Source organism: Siniperca chuatsi, linkage group LG7, assembly GCF_020085105.1.
Source record: "Siniperca chuatsi isolate FFG_IHB_CAS linkage group LG7, ASM2008510v1, whole genome shotgun sequence".
Classification (NCBI taxonomy): domain Eukaryota; kingdom Metazoa; phylum Chordata; class Actinopteri; order Centrarchiformes; family Sinipercidae; genus Siniperca; species Siniperca chuatsi.
In genome coordinates, this window is record NC_058048.1 from 20,335,770 (window position 1) to 20,356,608 (window position 20,839).

The window sequence follows — 20,839 nt, forward strand, 5'->3', positions numbered from 1 at the left end:
GAGGACTGAGTGTCAGAACCACTGTCCAGGATGAAACAACAAAGATCCCGGAGTACATCAGGAAGATGGCCCAAAGGGCCAAAGGCTAAGTGAATACCTCAATGACAGATAGAAGAAGTGTTAATGTTTTCAAATAGGCCTAACTACTCCTAACTGGAGTAGACAAGCATTTTAATAAATTACATTTGTACATAGTGATGGGGTGTTAATCACTGATTTAAAAATACATATAAACAAATAATACAAGAATGCATCATGTTGCAATGCATTAGTTTTTAATTGTATCACTTGTGTGTATAATTAACATATTGTAGGAACTATGGCTTAAAGTAACAGTGTCATTATTGCAAGCACTTCCATCAAATAACATCAAAACTATAACAAACTAATATGTGTGTTACAGAAGGAGAAGCTAAATATGAAGTTTGAACTGAGCTTCTTTCGCCTCCACATTTTGGAGTGTAAAAACCAGGGCCTGAGTTACTGGGTTTAATTATTTCTTGCAGGACTGGCCCTAATCAAACAAAAGATCTGCACACTGAACTAACAGCTCCTGTCAATGTTTATTGAGCAACACTTCGATCTAATAGAGATCTTCGCCGGGCATCAATGCCTTCTTGCCTTTAGTTTGCTTTTTGATCCAGCACCTGTAAAAGTGTTTTTTGTTTTTTTTTTGGATGTGCGTACCCTATACCCTTTTTGACTGGCCCTAATGCCTGCTTGTCTGTTCACATGCTCACACTGAATTTGCTTTTGTTGTCCGACACTGTCCTATGGGACAACATTGCAAGTGCGTATAATCTGCTAAATAAAAATAAAGTGAATTTAGGAATAAGAGGTTGGACCCTGTGTACCTGTTAAAATAAGATGTTTTTTTTCAAAATAAAACCATTAAAGACTTCCCCTGTTGACTATATTTTAAGATCCAAATAGTATATTATAGTGAGCATAATTCTGTTTTCAAGCCTGTGGCAGTCAGTGTGGAAGAAGTATATGTAAAAGTAGAAATACATCAATGTAAAAATACTCAAGTGAAAGTGCTGTATTTACAATTTTATTTAAATGAAAGTACAGAAGTATTGTCAACAAAATTTCCTTAGAGTTTCCAAAGTAAAAGTACTAATTATGCAGAATGGCCCCCTTTCAGAGTGTTATATTGTAATATAAACTATATTGGATTGTTATTATTGATACATTGACATGTATTTAGATTTTGTGGTTGGTTACTGTGAAGGTATTATTTTTCTTATTTCATATACTGTTGGACAGTTTAATCTGTAACAATGTATCATATTTCGTAACTAGTAACTACACCTGCCATGGCACAAAAATTCCGTACAACAATTTCATGGCAAGGCACAATAACGTCTGTCCTCTTTTGCTTATCTCTGATTGGATAGTAAGAGGCCAGTGAGCATGGCCTCAGCTAAGATTATAAAACGTCACATATATGTCTGTTTTGACCTGACCTGGGTGGCTCTACCCCATTAGCATTTGGAAGTGGAAAATGTCACAAGTGATAACAGGGCTGGTTTTCATGGGGCTCTTGTTGGCATTTGGAGCAGCAGAGGATGATGCTCCTTTCTGTCAGATTGTGGGAAGTCCAGAGTTCCCTCTGTTGTCTAAAGAGGGAGATGTCATGATAGGGGGAGCTTTTTCCATCCACAGCAAAATCACACAACCTCCACTTTCCTTTACAGAGAAACCAACACATCTCACATGTTCCAGGTAATTTTGAGCACTGTTTTAAAATATTTTCTTATGAGTTTTGTCACAGTAAATGCAAGATTGGATTTTGCTCTTTTTGTCTCAGTGTCAACCTCAGGGAGTTTCGATTTGCCCAGACCATGATCTTTGCAATCGAGGAAATAAACAGAAGTGAATTTCTTCTTCCCAGTGTTTCTATTGGGTACCGTATTTATGATAACTGTGGCTCAACATTATCCTCAATGCGTGCAGTGATGGCCCTGATGAACGGAGATGATTGGACTGTGGGAAAGAGCTGCTCTGGTCAGTCAGCTGTTCATGCTATTATTGGGGAGTCTGAATCCTCTTCAACCATTGTGCTTTCACGCACTACAGGACCTTTCAAAATACCAGTGGTAAGAGGGATGTCTACATGTATCAATTTGTATATTATATGCAAACTCTCCTTATTATTCCTCTGTCTTTGTGTATTCTTAGATAAGTCATTCAGCTACTTGTGAGTGTTTGAGCAGCAGGCAGGAGTATCCCTCTTTCTTTCGAACCATTGCCAGTGATCTCTACCAAAGCCGAGCCCTCGCCCAGCTGGTCAAGCACTTTGGCTGGACCTGGGTCGGGGCAGTCAACAGCGACAGTGACTATGGCAACAACGGCATGGCCATCTTCCTTGCTGCAGCCCAGGAGGAAGGAGTGTGTATAGAGTATACAGAGAAATTTCACAGGACAGAACCAGAAAAACTCATGAGAGTGGTAGACGTGATCCAAAAAAGCACTGCTCAGGTCATTGTTGGTTTCCTGGCTCATGTGGAGATGAACAACCTTCTACAGCAGTTGAGTCTACACAACATCACAGACAAGCAGTTTGTTGGGGTGGAGGCCTGGATCACTGCTGACAGCCTTGTGACTCCCACCAGCTTCAGTGTGCTGGGAGGTTCACTTGGTTTTGCTATGCAAAAGGCCAATATCAGTGGCCTGGATGATTTTTTAATCAAAGATTTTTGGGAGACAGAGTTTAAGTGCAAGGAGACAAACAGAGACACCATGATAGAAAAAGCACATTGCAAAGAGAACCAGGATCTTATTGAGCTTAAAGATTATGATGATGATGTGGCAGAGCTGAGATACTCCAGTAACATCTACAAAGCCATCTATGCTGTGGCCCATTCTCTGCATAGTATCCTAAAGTGCTCCAAAAGTCAGGGGTGTGACAAGACTGTAAAGATTACTCCCTGGCAGGTAAAAATTAAATACTACTGTTTATTTCTTAGTTCTGTAAATGAATGTATTGAATTATTGACTTAATGCTTTTTAGGTAGTGGAGTCTTTGAAGCAGGTGAATTTTACCATTAAGAATGGGGACCAGGTGTGGTTTGACAGCACCGGAGCAGTTGTGGCTCGGTATGAAGTGGTGAACTGGCAGCTTGGATCAGATGGCTCAGTCCAGTTTAAACCTGTCGGCTACTATGACGCCTCCCTACCTCCTGGACAGAAGTTTGTCCTCAAGACTGAAGCCATAATGTGGCGTGATGGACAGACAGAGGCAAATATCATAATTGACAGTAAAACCTACAATTATGTAATGCAAGGGTATGCCATGTAGTTTGACAATATTTCATCTTGAATGACTCTTGAAAAACTCGACATCTGTCATTTTCTTTGATTCAAAGTTGCCTGTGTCAGTGTGCAGTGAGAGCTGTCGTCCAGGAACTCATAAAGTCCTTCAGAAAGGAAAGCCAGTCTGCTGCTATGACTGTATACCGTGTGCAGAGGGAGAAGTCAGCACCAGCACAGGTATATGTACCACAGACCTGAGATATGTCAATTTGCATACATTGTTTGCTTGCCACACTCTGTGTATCATGTTAAAGCTCGCAATGGTACAGTTTCTTATTCATGGTTTTAGGATGTAACTGATTAAATTACAATAATAGTGACAATATTTCTATTACAGATTCTAATGACTGCAAAAAGTGTCCTGAAGAGTATTGGTCCAATCAAAACAGAGATGCATGTGTACTGAAAAATGTCGAGTTCCTCTACTTCACTGAGGTTATGGGTATAATACTTGTATTTTTCACTTTGTTTGGTGTGCTCCTTACTTTTTTTGTTGCCACTCTATTCTTGATCAATAGGGACACTCCCTTGGTGAAGGCCAACAACTCTGAGCTGAGCTTCCTGCTGCTCTTCTCCTTGACTCTGTGTTTCCTGTGTTCTTTGACCTTCATAGGTCGGCCTTCTGAGTGGTCCTGCATGCTACGACACACAGCATTCGGCATCACCTTTGTCCTCTGTATCTCTTGTGTGCTTGGGAAAACAGTAGTGGTGTTGATGGCCTTTAAAGCTACACTTCCAGGTAGTGATGTGATGAAATGGTTTGGGCCTGCACAGCAGAGGCTCAGTGTTCTGGCTTTGACTCTCACACAGGTTTTGATTTGCATACTTTGGCTGGCAATCAACCCTCCCTTTCCTTTCAAAAATATGAAACACTATAAAGAGAAGATTATACTCGAGTGTGCTCTGGGATCACCTGTAGGGTTCTGGGCTGTGTTAGGATACATAGGACTCCTTGCTGTTCTTTGTTTTGTACTTGCATTTTTGGCTAGAAAGTTACCTGATAATTTCAATGAAGCTAAATTTATCACCTTCAGCATGTTGATATTCTGTGCAGTCTGGATCACCTTTATCCCAGCATATGTCAGCTCTCCGGGGAAGTTCACTGTGGCTGTGGAGATATTTGCTATTTTAGCCTCCAGTTATGGGCTGCTTCTCTGTATATTTGCACCAAAATGTTTTATTATTGTACTCAAACCTGAACTGAACACAAAAAAAAATCTGATGGGGAAAACACAATCCGATTAAATCTAGACATCAGTTTAAAGGAAATGATAGTATATCTTTAAATTTTTTATTTCATGGCTTCTGGCTTGACTTAAATTTTAGCGTGATCTGAACATACTATTAATTTAAACATAAATATTATTAAGCTTTCCTTTTTTCTGTATCAAAAGCTACAAAGCAACAATACTTTTTCGATGTCAATTTAACATCGTGGACTGGCTGTTAAACTCCTACATTTTTATGTATATATATCATTTTATGGTATATTGAATCTTACCTCTCTGGTAGCCTTTGTCATTATAAAGATACTTGAAAAGAACCTGAACTTCACACTAACCTCTCCACACAGACTGTTCTGGCTTTAGTTCCCCCAAACATAGTTAATGAAATGACAAATAAAGCTCTACTTAAGCAGGTTTGGGAGTTAAAGGCCTTGCCTTGGCACATCAGTGTTCTGTGGATTGAACCGGCAACCTCACAAGCAAGCATAAGATACATCATAAGATACGTGATATTTACTGAGCATATTTTCAGGGTTTCATTCCAACATAGTAAGGCTAGAATTGTGTCTGTGATGTTCAGTACACACCAGAAAAAGAAATTAATTAAAACATCTGGTTGGATGAAAAATTGAGACACAATATTGTTTTTACTTAAATCGAAGAATGTATCCTCTGTACAGTGTTTAATTTGGATATTTCAGATTAGGCTTGTCAGGCTCAACTCTACTTGACTAATATTACAGCAATCTAAGCTGTATTTTAGTGAGTCTCAGAAGTACTTCATTAGACTCAGATATAGTTAGTTATAGCTGTGCAATGAGAAATTGTCAGCATGCAAGCATGCTTATGTTACAATGCTTACACGTAGTACATTAACATGCATGTAAAAAACCATTGAATCCTAACATGCTGGTGTTTAGCATACCATTTAGCATGTTAGCACACTTAAATTTAGGCTGTTCTTCACTGCCACCTGCTGGACATTTAATATATTTAAATTGTGATAAATGTATTTGAATAAATCTACTTCTTTAATATATACATATACTATACATCTATAGTGTATACATATGCAACACCATCTATTAATACATTTTGGATGGGGTTAATAAAAATGTGAATGTTAATTGCAGGACAGTAGCAGGATCCAAAGTCAGACTTGCTCAATGCCCATTCACCACCACAACCTCAACAACACTACCTCCTGCATTGGCACTGAACATTGGCATTGCTTGTAATCATGAGGTGTAGAATCATCCAATATAGACGTTATTCTTCGGAATACCAGGCTGGCATATTATGTTTTTTTCTGCATTGTTTTTTAAAAACAATTATACCTAACATATTTTTTCATATTAAATAAACACAATATATGATAACACACATATGTCCACAATCACACTCCCAATACACACACACACATAGTTGAGCACAGACAAAGGGAGTTGAGGGATTTAGTTGTTCAGTTTACACTGATCCACTACCACCTACCTTTGCACCAAAACAACTCATACAACTTATTCTAAAGCTACACTCTTCTCCTCTGTAAAAAGTTTTCTTTATATGAAGATCAACTGCAGGGCCGTACTGTTTCACATACTCATTTAGCAAGAATATGATATGCTTACACGTCTGTAGTTTCCATCAAAATGTTTTTATCCTGTTTTTGGTATTTCGGTCTGAAAACTTTTTAAGTGTGCCAAACAAACATGACTCAGAATGTCTAATTACATTTTTAATTCAATAGTTACACTTGAAACTATTAAAATATTTTTGACATATTTAACATTTCAATTATAAAATCAATGTCAAATGATTTAATTAATTTTGGTATATTTGTCTGAATAACAATTATTTTATATAGGGTTTCTCCAGATCCTTTACTGATTACTGAGTTTTATTTCCAGCTTTTTCCTATTTTCCACTTTTCATTGTTGTAGATTTGGTATAACTTACTTGCTGCAAATAAAAAAATCTCCAGCTTCTATACAAATCTATAGAATAATATCCTCAGTTTGCAACTAAAATATGTTTAAATGCTATGTTCCCCCGCATCACATCTTCCTACAATTTCATTCACAACTTACAGTAATAATGACATAATCATCTTAAACACAGAATATGCCATCTCAAATGAAGAACAGCAAAGCGGTCTGACATCATCAAACTGTGATTTGATAGACAACCTTATTCATCATCATCTGCAGAAGTATAAAACTCTGCTCACGAAAGGAAGTACATGTTTTGGTCAGTGACAGAAGATCTTATCACAGAGTACAGGTTTGTGTGTGCGTGTGAGCCTATTTGTACCAGATGTGTGACTGTGTCTATATAATGTTACTGTTTGTGCTTTTAATGGGAACCGTTGGAGCAGAGGAGGACACTATGCTCTGTGAGATGCTGGGGAGCCCAGAGTATCCTCTGTTATCTATGGAAGGAGATATCACTATTGGAGGAGCTTTCTCTATCCATAGCCAAATCTCAAAGCCTCCGCTCTCCTTCACAGATAGTCCAGAACCTCTCATGTGCTCCAGGTACTGTTTTTTGTCTCCCTTTTCATTTATTGGTTTCTGAAGGGAGGGATAGTCACATAAAGTCTGAAAACTGTTAGTGAAAACTGTTCTTACTCTTCTCAGGATAAATTTCAGAGAATTTCGTTTTGCCCAAACAATGATTTTTGCCATTGAGGAGATCAACAAAAGCAGCTCTCTGCTACCTAATATCTCAATTGGTTATAAGGTATTTGACAGCTGTGGTTCAACACTGCCTTCAACGCGTGCAGTGATGGGTTTAATGAATGGACAGGAAAGGACTTTGGGAAAAACCTGCTCCAGCCAGTCATCTGTTCATGCCATCATCGGAGCCTCTGAGTCCTCCTCAACCATTGTGATGCTACAAATTTCAGGGATATTCCAAATACCAGTGGTAAATAATATTTATGCTCCTTTTTTGACTGATTTCACCATGTTTCTTCTTCCAAAAGTCTTGATCACACTTGATCACAGCTAATGAAGACTGAATTCTGGCAGTATTGTGTTTAATTTTAGGGCTATGCTATTAAAGTTGACATGGTTTGTATAGATGCAGCAGAATGAGTCAAAAGTTGAGTCAAACAAGATTTTGTCTACAGTTTGTAACTTAATACTTAAGTGTCAGTCTCTGACCACTCAAATGTTAATGTCATTTCCCTCCTTTTCTTTTCTATTAGATCAGCCACTTTGCCACTTGTGCTTGTCTGAGTAACAGAAAGGAATACCCCTCCTTCTTCAGAACCATCCCTAGTGACTACTATCAGAGCAGAGCCTTGGAAAAACTTGTAAAGCACTTTGGCTGGACATGGGTTGGGGCAGTTAGAAGTGACAATGATTATGGTAACAATGGCATGGCAACATTTATCACAGCTGCAAGTCAGGAGGGGGTCTGTATTGAGTACTCAGAGTCCATCTCAAGGACTGACCCCAGTGAGCAGGTTGCCCGGGTGGTCAGAGTGATGCAAAGCGGCAGTGCAAGGGTTGTAGTTGCCTTCCTCGCCCAGGGCGAGATGGACGTTCTGCTTGAGCAAGCTCTGAACCAGAACTTGACTGGGCTTCAGTGGGTGGGCAGTGAGTCCTGGATTACAGCAATTCATCTTGCCACGAAAAGGTACTCGGGAATCCTGACAGGGTCTCTGGGCTTCGCCATCAAAAAGACAAAGATCACAGGCCTTCAAGAGTTTCTTTTGCAGGTTAACCCAAGTCAGGACCCTCAGAATAATCTGCTGAGAGAGTTCTGGGAAGCCACATTTGGCTGCAGTTTCCAATCCAGTCTACATGGTCAGACCCAGTGCTCTGGCTCTGAAAGACTACAGGACATCAACAATCCTTTCACAGATGTGTCAGAGCTAAGGATATCTAACAATGTGTATAAGGCTGTGTATGCTGTGGCTCATGCTCTGCATAACATGTTAAAATGTGGACAAAGTGGTGAAGCAGTGAATCAATCATTTATCTGGAAAGATGATTTAGAGCCAAAACAGGTAAGAGGTCACCTTCATGAATTCTGTGAATAATTTGAATACTAAACAGTTCCCTGTACTTTAGATTATTAACCACTATTCTCTATTGGTAGGTTGTGAAACACCTCCAAAATGTGAATTTCACTCTTCAGTCAGGAGAGAGTGTGTATTTTGATGAAAATGGAGACCCTGCAGCGACTTATGAGCTGGTGAACTGGCAGAGAAACAAAGCAGGAGATACTGTGTTTGTGGCTGTAGGGAGCTACAATGCTTCACAACCAAATGGAAAGCAGTTTACCATAAATGGAATAAACATAACATGGGCGGCCGAATCCCCAAAGGTATCAAACATGTTATGTATGGATACTCATTGTGGAGGTTGATTTTCAAAGTAATAAGTATTCCCTAAGTCATCTCCATCATTAAACATAGGCCGGTTCAGCATTGTTTAGGTAGTTATATCAAAGTAAATATATACAGTATGTATATATATGAATTACTATGAATTACTGATCAATTGTGTTGTTGTTACAGAGGCCACAGTCTGTCTGCAGTGAGAGTTGTCTGCCAGGTTTCCGGCAGGCTGTGATTAAAGGTAAACCCATCTGCTGTTTCTCCTGCATCGCCTGTGCTGCTGGAGAGATCAGCAACTTCAGCAGTGAGTAGAAGGTTTCCTAACTGTAATTTATTTTGTAATATTTGCACAAAATCAATGCTTTCCAGTATCTCACTTATGTGTCACTAAATACAGCCAATACTTATTTTAGCATGCCCTCATAATTTGTAGCTTACAGCATGAACACATTTCAGTGTTTCATGTTTTCCATTCAGATTCTACAGAGTGTTCACTGTGCCCACTGGAGTACTGGTCAAACGAAGATCATAGCCAGTGTGTTCCAAAGGTGATCGAGTTCCTATCTTATGGAGAAACCATGGGAGCCCTTCTCACTGCTTTCTCATTGTTTGGAGCAAGCTTAACACTGGTGGTGTCATGTGTCTTCTTTCGGTTTCGTCACACACCTCTTGTCAAAGCCAGTAACTCTGAGCTGAGCTTCTTGCTGCTCTTCTCCTTGACTCTGTGTTTCCTGTGTTCTCTGACCTTCATCGGCCGGCCTTCTGAGTGGTCTTGCATGCTGCGACACACAGCTTTTGGCATCACCTTTGCCTTGTGCATGTCTTGTATCTTGGCTAAAACCATGGCAGTGGTGATTGCCTTTAAGGCTAAAAGGCCAGCAAACACAGTTCCTCAGTGTTCTGCTCCGCTTCAGAGAACAAGTGTTCTTAGCTGTACTTTACTGCAGGTGTTAGTTTGTGTGCTGTGGTTAAATTATGCTCCGCCACACCCATACCAAAATACAGCTCATGCCACTGAAAGGATTATTCTAGAGTGTGATTTAGGTTCACCCATAGGTTTCTGGGCTGTGTTGGGGTATATAGGACTTCTGGCTGTGCTTTGCTTCATTCTTGCTTTTCTGGCTCGAAAACTGCCTGATAATTTCAATGAAGCTAAATTCATCACCTTCAGCATGCTGATATTCTGTGCTGTCTGGATCACCTTTATCCCAGCATATGTCAGCTCGCCTGGGAAGTTTACTGTAGCTGTAGAGATATTTGCTATTCTGGCCTCTAGCTTTGGGTTGCTTTTCTGTATATTTGCTCCAAAATGTTATATTTTACTATTGAAACCAGAGAGAAATACTAAAAAACATATGATGGGGAGAAACCAATAAAAATCCCCATAAATTAATTAGCAGAATAGTGACGCTGGATTGCTATTTCAATATGAATTTATTAAAGGTTATGGATTGAATATTACCTTGCAGGCTATGAACAGAGAAAGGACCAATAAATGCCTCTGCCTCTTTTGGACAGTAAGCAATTTGCAGATTACTTGCTTGTTCACCTTGCTTGTTCACATGTAGGTATTCGCTTCTTTGGAAACAATGCACCTACTAATTGCACTAAGGGACTGCATGGCCATGTGTGCAGTTTTTCCCCTGAGCAGTTTTGTAAAGATTGTTAAATGCAATAAAAAAATCAGTACATTGCCATCCCTGAAACTGAATTATAATTTGAATGTTCTCAGCTGTACTGTTTTGAATCCCTGGAAAAGTAAGAATAATCCATTGCATTAGATTTGTAATGAAGTGCATTTGAAAGGGAAACACAGATGCATGCATTAAAACATCAATATCTGTCTGTTTGAGATAAGGTTTAATTTAATGTTCTGCAGAATGATTTCCATAACATAACCGTCAATAAAAAATAAAAAAAAGAATACAGTTCAGCTCCTTGTTGAATGTAACACTTCTCTCCCTCATACGTTGGTGCAGTGTCCAAAAATTCTAAACTGAAATAAAATATAACATACACAACAACATCTCATATATTCCCAAAGAGGTTTCTGAAATTATTGCAGTTAGGAATTTCTTATGCTAAAAACAAAGATGACATACAAATGTAGTAGACCCTCTAATAGGCCCATCCATCTGTCAGTCACACCACAAGAGCTGTCACTGGTGGAGAGAAACACAATATTCACATAGGGTGCAACCAAGCCCACGTGGCTTTGTGATAGTTAAAAGAAAAACCCTATAAAATGCTCAGAGTTGAGGGTTTTTATCTTTGGGCCTTGGGTGGTAAATATTGAGGCAGGCAACTATGCTGCTGATAGCAGATCTGCTACTCCTTTCCCTTCTGGCTGTCAAAGGAGGGAAGCTTATGTGTCAAACATATGGGACAAAAGAAGTGTCTCAGTTTTCTAAGGAGGGAGACATCAACATTGGAGGCATTTTCTCCTTCCATCAGAAGCCAGTCAGTGTCAATCCAGCTCTCCAAGTCAATCCAGGAACAATCCAGTGTGAAGGGTAAGAGAGGGATGAAAAAAATGTAAATCCTATTACAAGATGCGTTGTTTATACATGTAAAGTGTAAATCAATGTGTATCCTTATGTATGTTTCACTTTTTTTAAACTTTTGACAAATTGTGCAATTCTGGTCTCCTTCTTTCAGACTGGACCCAGGAGAACTTCAGTATGCGTACACTATGATGTTTGCCATACAGGAGATCAACAACAGCTCAGAGCTGCTGCCAGGAGTGACACTGGGTTACAGGATTTTTGATTCCTGCCCCAGTATCCCTCAATCCATCAGGGCATCACTAAACCTGATGAACAGGTATGAGAGCGGAGAAGACAGCTGTAACAAACTCTCCAATGTGCATGCTGTTATAGGGGAAACCACATCCACCTCTACAATAGGTATTGCACGCACCATGGGACCTTTCCATATACCTGTGGTGAGTGTTGGGGACATGTACACTCTCTGCACACATGAACTGTCAAGTGAATTTGTGTTGTTGAATGAGAAGTAATATAATATCTGAAAATGCTTTTACATGTGTGATTCATATTATTAGGTATTTAATACCTCCAAAACTACTTATCTGTTTTACTTGTGTTTCAGATCAGTCATTCAGCCACTTGTGCATGCCTTAGCAACAGAAAAGACTATCCCTCTTTCTTCAGAACCATACCTAGTGACATTTATCAAAGCAAAGCCCTAGCAAAACTTGTGAAACACTTTGGCTGGACATGGGTAGGGGCTATCAGAACTAATACTGACTATGGAAATGGTGGCATGGCCACTTTCCTGGAAGCAGCAGAAAGGGAAGGTGTGTGTGTTGAGTATTCATTGGCTATTTACAGAACTGAACCCAGGAAGTGGTTCTTAGAGGTGGTGGACATTATAAAGAAATCCACCTCAAAAGTAATAGTGGCATTTGCTGATGGCACAGACCTTGACATACTTATTAAGGAGCTTCATGCTCAGAATGTGACAGGCCTGCAGTGGGTGGGCAGTGAGGGCTGGATCACTTATCGCTATATTGCCTCTCCAGTGAACTACGCTGTGGTCCAGGGGGCAGTGGGCTTTGCAGCACTAAATGCTCACATCCCTGGACTGCAGGAGTTCCTGGCTAACAGCAGGCCCTCCACCACACTGGGAGACCAGGGACTGGTGGAGTTGTGGGAGACGGTGTTCAGCTGCACCCTAACTCCCCAAGCAGAGGATCAAGCTCAGGGTTCAGTGGCAACCTGCACTGGGAAGGAGTCTCTGTGGGACACAAACACACGCTTCACAGATGTTTCAGATGCCAGTCTGCTGAATAATGTTTACAAGGCCACATATGCTGTCGCTCATGCATTGCACATGCTCTTTACTTGCAAGGATGGACAGGGGCCTTTTGAGAACAATACTTGTGCTGATAGGGAGAATGTACAACCATGGAAGGTAAACAAAAAACAAATGCTGTGCCTAAATCAAAAGTACTGTATTTGCTAGTGATTATGTAGTTAAATAGCAACCTCACTGTTTCCCGGCAGGTGCTGCATTACCTAACGCAGGTCAATTTCACCACTAAGATTGGTGAAAATGTGTTCTTTGATGAGTTGGGTGACCCTGTGGCACGTTATGCACTGGTAAACTGGCAGATGGATGACACAGGTTACATACTCTTTGAGACCATTGGTTACTATGATGCCTCCCAGCCTGAGGGTCAGCAGTTTGAGATGAAAGAAGGTGTGAGAGCCATCTGGGCAGGCATGAATCTTGAGGTAAGTAAATGTAGACAGACTGTCCTAAAGAGCTTTATTAAATCTTATTTTGGACTTGAGTTCATTGCCATATTAACAGGATTATGAGTCTGGAAGTTATTATGGATGTTTTCTAATGGTGTCATTGTGATGCAGGTGCCAAGGTCTGTTTGCAGTGAGAGCTGTTTGCCAGGGACCCGCCGGGCTTTTGTCAAGGGCAAGCCTATCTGCTGTTTTGATTGCATCACCTGTGCTGATGGGGAGTTCAGCAACAGTACAAGTGAGACAGCAGGATTCCTAGCCTTTACTTTAGCACTCATCGTGTTTCTGTTGGGCAAAATCACTGCCAGCACTTTACTGGTCTATCTGAAGATGTGTGTGCTGTACAGCCTAAACATATTTATGCTTTCAGATGCAGTGAAATGTGACAAATGTCCTACCGAGTACAAATCCAACGAAGAGAGGAATAACTGTGACTTGAAAGCTATTGAGTTCCTCACCTTCAGAGAACTGATGGGTAAACTGTTGGTCACCTTTTCTGTCTTTGGTGCCTGCCTGGCAATGACTATAGCTCTGATATTTTTCCACTATAGGCATACTCCTATTGTCAGGGCCAACAACTCTGAGCTGAGCTTCCTGCTGCTCTTCTCCTTGACTTTGTGTTTCCTGTGTTCTCTGACCTTCATCGGCCGGCCTTCTGAGTGGTCCTGCATGCTGCGACACACAGCATTCGGCATCACCTTTGTCCTCTGTATCTCTTGTGTTCTGGGGAAAACAATAGTGGTGTTAATGGCCTTCAGGGCCACACTTCCAGGTAGTAATGTGATGAAATGGTTTGGGCCTGCACAGCAGAGGCTCAGTGTTCTGGCTTTCACTCTCATACAGGTTTTGATTTGCATAATTTGGCTGACAATCAACCCTCCCTTTCCCTACAAAAATATGAAACACTATAAAGAGAAGATTATACTCGAGTGTGCCCTGGGATCACCTGTAGGGTTCTGGGCTGTGTTAGCATATATAGGGCTCTTAGCTGTCCTATGTTTTGTACTTGCATTTTTGGCTCGAAAGCTGCCTGATCATTTCAATGAAGCAAAATTTATCACTTTCAGCATGTTGATATTCTGTACAGTCTGGATCACCTTTATCCCAGCTTATGCCAGCTCTCCTGGGAAGTTCACTGTAGCTGTGGAGATATTTGCTATTCTGGCCTCTAGTTATGGAATGCTGTTTTGTATTTTTTTGCCCAAGTGCTACATAATTTTATTAAAGCCTGAGAAAAATACAAAGAAACATTTGATGGGTAAAGTGACCCCAAGAGCCCTTTGAGTTATTTGTTACATCACAACAGTAGATTTATTTGTATCATATTTTCTATGCATCTAATTCGTTTATACATAGATACTTTAAATATAGTAATTTCTTGGAAAATATGAATATTGTGATCATACTGTAACTACACTAATGTTTTCATGAAAAAGGGCTGATTCTGTAGCCTAATTTATAGGAATTTATAGCTCTGCACAAAAACGTCTTTATGGTGGTATGGTACTCAGATGACTTGAAAATTAATATAATTGATCAGATATATATGAATACAAATAAAACATGTAATGTGGCAGCTAAGTTTTCTCATGTTAAGGGCTAGGAAAATAATTTTTCAACCTTGACTTTCTATTTTTATCACTGTCTGTGTTCCCAAGGTCAAGAATAAACCTCCACGTTCAATATTTGAATAATGTAAAATAATACATTTTTGCATTTATACAATATATATTAACAGAAATACAATTTAAATATTACATGAATTGTGTACTCTTTTTTGTGTTGTTTTTTTACAGCCTTGAAAAATATTCATTAACTCCATAGTGGTTTCAGATTACAGTAAAAAAAATCACTTCAGTAAACTATATAACACAAAATTGTTGTGCAGTACACATTACAGAGACATAATCATTTCAGAATGTATCAGTCAGTGTATTATTCAATATATCAGAAATCACTAATTGTTAATTAAAAATAAACATAATTAAAATACTTAGATATTAGATATTTTAAGACAAGAGAGAGGCTCGTTCAGAGAATCTCAGTGAACAAGTTTCTATATTTTGTTGGCTTATGCACACCTGTGTAACAGACAAATACACACACAGTTAGGGTCGGGCAAGTTGGGCTTCTGTATATCAGTTAAAGTATGAACTGTGCTTGTACACACAGTCTTGAATATATCTTACATGCAGTATGAATGATAAATTAACTCATTCAAACCTCTCTGCTGTGAATATTCTCGACCAGAGACTGGTTATACATGGATGAGTTTTTGTGTGCCTTGAATCATTGGACATATGTTTATATTGATTTAACTGCTCCATCTTACTTACAAACACCTTGAATCAGCCAATACCATGGTAAATTATACATTTTTGTTGATTTTAGTAGTGCTTACAAAACCCTATACAGTTTAGATAAGATGTTTAGATAAAACATCACTGTTATATTATTATTTTTTATGCTGCTCCAAAATGTATAACTATCAGTGCAAGCTTTTGATTTACATTAAGGTACGTGTGATGCCACCCAGTGGTTTAGCTCTCTTAGACAGTATGACGTCCACACAGAGGTGGCCAGAGAAGGGTTGGGCACTCTGTTGTTGGTGGCCTCTGTCTCTCAGGCTGAGGAGCCGGAGAGGGGATCCTGAGAACCACCAGCTATCTAAGGATGGAGACATTAAGTTGAGGGGAATCTTCTCTTTCCACAGCAGTTGGAAAGACAGACAGTATACCTATATGCAGAAACCACTGCAATGCACCAGGTAAATTATACCATAGAAATATATTTAGATTTAAAATATCTAAGAGGAAGTGACTAAACAGTAATAAAAAATTAAAATCAAACTAAGACATGTTCCATGTTGTGTGTATTAATACCATCAAATGCTCTCATTCACTATGCTATTGTTTCTATTTCAAAGACAAATTATTTGCAATTTCAATTATTTATGACTGTCCGCATCAAGTTTGAAATTCAGAGGGTTCCAGTATGCCCAGGCTATGCTCTTTGCCATAGAGGAGATCAATAACAGCACAGACCTACTGCTGGCATCTCTCTGGGCTATAAGATCTATGATTCCTGTAGCTCCATTGCCAGAGGTGTGAGGATCGCACTGGCCTTGGCTAATGGTAATGAAGTATTATTTGCACCCTCCAAGGCACCTTGTACCAGTAATAATAATAATCCAGTAAGTAAATGTACTGGACATGAAGATCTGACTGGAGTGCAAAACAGCTTCACTGATATGTCTCTCATGTCTATCTTTAACAATGTCTATAAAGGAGTGTATGCTGTGGCCCATGCACTTCATAGTATTCTCAGCTGTAATAAAATATGTAACAACAAGGTGCAGCTAGATCCATTTATGGTGAGTTGAATACCAAAGACTTTATTGATCCCCGAGGGGAAACTCTTTTGTTACTGCAGCTCACTATCACGTCAGTGCACACAGGTATAGAAGTACTAAGCAAAAAATATAATACACTATAATACAGGTCAGATAAATTAAGTGCCAAGTGGGTATAAGTATAAAATTAAAATAAGTGTGAAGTACAAAGTGGGTTTACCGGTTCATGGTAATAATACGGTATAAATTAATAGTGCATGAACTGTCAAGTTAAGTGTAGCTTATTAAGATTATAATGAGACGGAGGATATTGCACAGCAGTAATAGAGTATGAATAAATATCAATAAATTAAACTGAAAACAGAATATATTGCACAGCAGTATTAACACAGAATGATGCATATTTTCTTAGATTTTAAAGCACATAAGAAAGATTCAATTCAAAACAAAGGAAGGAGATGAGGTTTACTTGAATAAGAATGGCAACCCAGCTGCAAAGTATGAAATTGTAAACTGACAGCCAACAGAAAATGGCATTGTGGATGTTGTCACAGTTGGTCTTCATGATGCATCTTTACCTGCATAAAGCCAAGAAAGGGACAGCATGTAGTATCTAAGCATGCAGATAGTTTTGGTCTCTTCTGCCATAAGGTTATCAATTTATTATCTGGTAATCATGTAGTGTCTGTCTTGTAGACATTGAAAAGATGCACAGTGGTGTGAAAAAGTGTTTGCCCCCTTCCTGATTTCTTGTTTTTTTGCATGTTTGTCACACTTAAATGTTTTAGATCATTAAACAAATTTAAATATTAGTCAAAGATAACACAAAGTAAACACAAAAATGCAGTTTTTAAATGAAGGTTGTTATTATTAAGGGAAAACAAAATCCAAACTTACATGGCCCTTTGTGAAAAAGTGATTGCCCCCTAAACCTAATAACTGGTTGGGCCACCCTTAGCAGCAACAACTGCAATCAAGCGTTTGCAATAACTTGCAATGAGTCTTTTACAGCGCTGTGAAGGAATTTTGGCCCACTCATCTTTGCAGAATTTTTGTAAGTCAACCACATTGGAGGGTTTTTGAGCATGAACTGCCTTTTTAAGGTCATGCCATCTCAATAGGATTCAGGTCAGGACTTTGACTTCAGTCATTCAGGACTTGCTGGTGTGTTTTGGATCATTGTCCTGCTGCAGAACCCAAGTTCGCTTCAGCTTGAGGTCACGAACAGATGGCCAGACATTCTCCTTCAGGAGTTTTTGGTAGACAGCAGAATTCATGGTTCCATTTATCACAGCAAGTCTTCCAGGTCCTGAAGCAGCTAAACAGCCCCAGACCATCATCCTAACACCACCATATTTTACTGTTGCTACGATGTTCTTTTTCTGAAATGCGGTGTTACTTTTACACCAGATGTAATGGGACACCTTCCAAAAAGTTCAATTTGGACACAGTATTTTCCCAAAAGTGCACACCAATTGGCTCACTGGTACCAAATTCCTGCTCGCCCAAAACCAAAATCCTCCTGAGTGCACTTACAATCGTATTGATCCCAATTCAGATACAGACATCAGGCCATATCTTCCTTGAAAACTGTAACCTGTACCAGACAACTTGGTTCCCAACGATTCACCAAGTTCTCCTCTTAGAGATCACTGATCCGTGCCCTTACTTGGCTGGTGCACATTGCTTGTGAACTCATAGAAAGAGTGCCAAACCTCCTTGAGCCGTTAATTCACACCTGGGCACGAGATTTCGGTTAAATCCAAACCCTAGATTCCCACTGGATGAGCCGCCACAGGAGCGCAGGAAATCCTGGCGCTCTGGCCAAGACTTCATCACCTCTATAAAAGCAGAGCACACTGGTCAATTGCTGTAACTCTGGTTACTTCAGGAGGCGCTCAGTGTTGAAATTTAATTTCCCTTAGGAAGGTCTTAACTCACTGGACCAGCAAAAGACCGTTTTGTGTTTGCTAAAACACTTTTTGGATCCTTATTGTTAAACTCCACAAAACAATCTTTGCTTGCAGAAGGAAGATACAAATTTACTGTTTTTCTTTACAGAGAGAAGGATAACCGCTGAGCCCCGCTTTCTCCCCACTAAAAGTCGACACCTGCTTCCCTCCGCTGCTTCCTGAAGGAACAGTTTCACCATTAAACCTGACAACAACGCAGGACCCAGGCAATGTCAGCATCCGAGCCTGAGAGGACTCCACCGGATAATCCAAACGGATTGACGCATTAAATCGCTTATCAAGAGTGATCTCAAGTAAGAGGCTTGTGTCGGTGCAGAGATAGATTTTATAACTGTGTGTTATTTCATCAAAGCTTCATTTGTTGTGAATTGTGTTTTGCATTATTGTGGAAAGTAACGGACTGCCGTTTCCTGTTCTACTGTGTGTTTTCGTGCTTAGATCGTTCCATTGTGTGTCGGTGTCATGCTGCTGGGCCATTTAACTGTGTTAGTTTGTAGCCACTGTGGAAGCTAATAACTGTGCTTTATCAGACTAAAGTCCAGTAACACGGCTGTTAAATGAACGTACGCTGCTGGTTTCCTCTGTGATAAAGGGGCAGCTATTGTGCTTTTCCACAGCTTTTGAGATATCTTGTACCTTACTCTGTGTGCTTTTCTTTCTCTCTTCTCTTCACCAACCCACACATGTTTACACGTACATATACACACCTAAACACACATCTCAAACAACCTAGATAGCGTGGTAGCATAACTAGCTACGCTCCACGGCATCTTGAGGACGAATCGATCGTGTCCATCATTTTGGCTTTCCTCCTTTGTTTGAGTTTCTTGGGCCTACCCACTATTTTGGATCTGTTTGTGATGACCACCCATGGTCACGTCTGCCATCTTCTTCGCTTTCACCCCTCCCTATTGTCCCACACACACACTTTACATGCTTGCTGATTCTTTTATGCTCATTGTGTTTAGAATAGATGATAGTGGTTGTTGGCTGAAGTTATTGATTATTAATCAGTGCTAAAGTTAAACTCTATTGTACCTTTAAAGAGCAGTTGCCTGGGGTTATTTTGTGTTGCAATAGCAGCTGGTTGTGTAGGTCAGTGCTTGGACTCACCTTCCACTGTCCACTATCATTAATGTAAGATTGTACATTAAATATCAACATTTCTAAGTGGACAGCCACTGTTGAGACTATTTTTCACGCTTCGTTATTGGTCCCTGATCTCAGGGTGGTACCCCGTAATTATTAATCCATATTAATAATTTGATAATATCAATACTTTTATTAATATTCATAAATTATGTGATATTTTGCAAAGGAAAAAATGAAAGGATGATTAGTCTCACTAGAGAAATTCTGGACTCCATGTTCTTCAGTCTCAAAAACACCAAAAAGACCCATGAAGTGCTTGTCACCTCCATGGCAGACATAGCTGCCATTATAAATGCCAGGCCCCTTGTTCCTGTGTCAACAGACCCTGATGACTTATTCATACTCACTATGGCTGCTCTTCTCATGCAGAAGGGAAAGCTTTTCTTGCTCCTGTGGATGAGTTTGTTACCTCAGAAATGTTTAAGCATCAGTGATGGCAAGTCCAACACCTCTCCAATACCTTCTGGGACAACTAATATAATGATAATATGGTGATATGTTATAAGACCATGGGTAACACTTATTTGAAGGTGGGTTCCCAAGACTGACATGACACCGTCATAACCATGACATGGTAAGGAGTCTGTATGAAGGTTTATGACTTTTGTCATTAAGTGTCATTTGGTCAATTACGTTACTTTTAATGCAAAGTTGACATTGTTTGAGATGTCTTTGTTATGACAACTTGACATTAACCGAGACAAAAATGTCTTTGTCATGACAGCTTGACATTAACCAAGAAAAAAAAAAGTCTTGTCATGACAGCTTGACATTAACCAAGAAAACATAATCTGTCATAAACATGCCATAGCAAGCCTAATTATCAAACTTAAAGAAACTATTTAGCTTTATGTGTTACATTACTTTGTACTGTCACATGTGCTTGGTTTTGACAACGACTGTCATGAGACCATTATAATTGTGTCATGAATAATTCCCTTGACCTCAAGTGAAGTGGAACCATTTGAACTTGTCATAAAGACGTCAGTAAGTTTTATAACGCTGTCAAATGCTTTTATAACAATGTCATGAATAATTCCTTTGACCTCAAGTAAAATGGAACCATTTGGACTTGTCATAAATATGTCAGTAATGGTATGAGGGCAGTTTGACGACAGAGTACAGTACCAAGGTGATTTATGGAGTTTCCTGATGGATAGATAGCTTTACTTGTTGCTAAAGTAATGTTA

The 20,839-nt window shown here is 39.5% G+C and overlaps 2 protein-coding genes across 6 annotated transcripts; both read left to right on the plus strand.

Annotated features, from left to right (window-relative positions):
- The first annotated feature begins 1,508 nt into the window (after positions 1-1,508).
- LOC122879285 (extracellular calcium-sensing receptor-like) lies at positions 1,509-10,272 on the plus strand. 3 transcript variants are annotated; one of them, XM_044203229.1, is made up of 13 exons: positions 1,509-1,728; positions 1,814-2,102; positions 2,185-2,940; positions 3,017-3,244; positions 3,372-3,495; positions 3,656-3,760; positions 3,932-4,057; positions 6,919-7,078; positions 7,181-7,469; positions 7,753-8,559; positions 8,652-8,879; positions 9,073-9,196; positions 9,370-10,272. In XM_044203229.1, the coding sequence occupies exons 1-13, from the start codon at positions 1,538-1,540 to the stop codon at positions 10,266-10,268; spliced, it is 4,326 nt and encodes a 1,441-aa protein (XP_044059164.1). In that variant the 5' UTR covers positions 1,509-1,537; the 3' UTR covers positions 10,269-10,272. The 3 variants fall into 3 exon arrangements, with proteins under 3 accessions (XP_044059164.1, XP_044059163.1, XP_044059165.1); XM_044203228.1 differs by having other exon boundaries at positions 3,656-4,057; XM_044203230.1 differs by lacking the exon at positions 3,932-4,057.
- LOC122879286 (extracellular calcium-sensing receptor-like) lies at positions 9,376-14,746 on the plus strand. 3 transcript variants are annotated; one of them, XM_044203232.1, is made up of 6 exons: positions 11,192-11,405; positions 11,551-11,836; positions 12,004-12,828; positions 12,921-13,151; positions 13,287-13,410; positions 13,543-14,746. In XM_044203232.1, the coding sequence occupies exons 1-6, from the start codon at positions 11,200-11,202 to the stop codon at positions 14,454-14,456; spliced, it is 2,586 nt and encodes an 861-aa protein (XP_044059167.1). In that variant the 5' UTR covers positions 11,192-11,199; the 3' UTR covers positions 14,457-14,746. The 3 variants fall into 3 exon arrangements, with proteins under 3 accessions (XP_044059169.1, XP_044059167.1, XP_044059166.1); XM_044203234.1 differs by lacking the exon at positions 11,192-11,405 and adding an exon at positions 9,376-9,440 and having other exon boundaries at positions 13,287-14,746; XM_044203231.1 differs by having other exon boundaries at positions 13,287-14,746.
- The last annotated feature ends 6,093 nt before the right edge of the window (positions 14,747-20,839 follow it).

Bases quoted from the DNA above. Each gene is read 5' to 3' on its own strand.
- LOC122879285 (XM_044203228.1), top strand. From the start codon at position 1,538: ATGGGGCTCTTGTTGGCATTTGGAGCAGCAGAGGATGATGCTCCTTTC. The intron at 3,496-3,655 runs GTATATGTACCA...TTTCTATTACAG, and splicing joins AGAAGTCAGCACCAGCACAG to ATTCTAATGACTGCAAAAAG. The intron at 4,058-6,918 runs GTAGTGATGTGA...CCGTTGGAGCAG, and splicing joins CTTTAAAGCTACACTTCCAG to AGGAGGACACTATGCTCTGT.
- LOC122879286 (XM_044203231.1), top strand. From the start codon at position 11,200: ATGCTGCTGATAGCAGATCTGCTACTCCTTTCCCTTCTGGCTGTCAAA. The intron at 11,837-12,003 runs GTGAGTGTTGGG...CTTGTGTTTCAG, and splicing joins GACCTTTCCATATACCTGTG to ATCAGTCATTCAGCCACTTG. The intron at 12,829-12,920 runs GTAAACAAAAAA...GTTTCCCGGCAG, and splicing joins AGAATGTACAACCATGGAAG to GTGCTGCATTACCTAACGCA.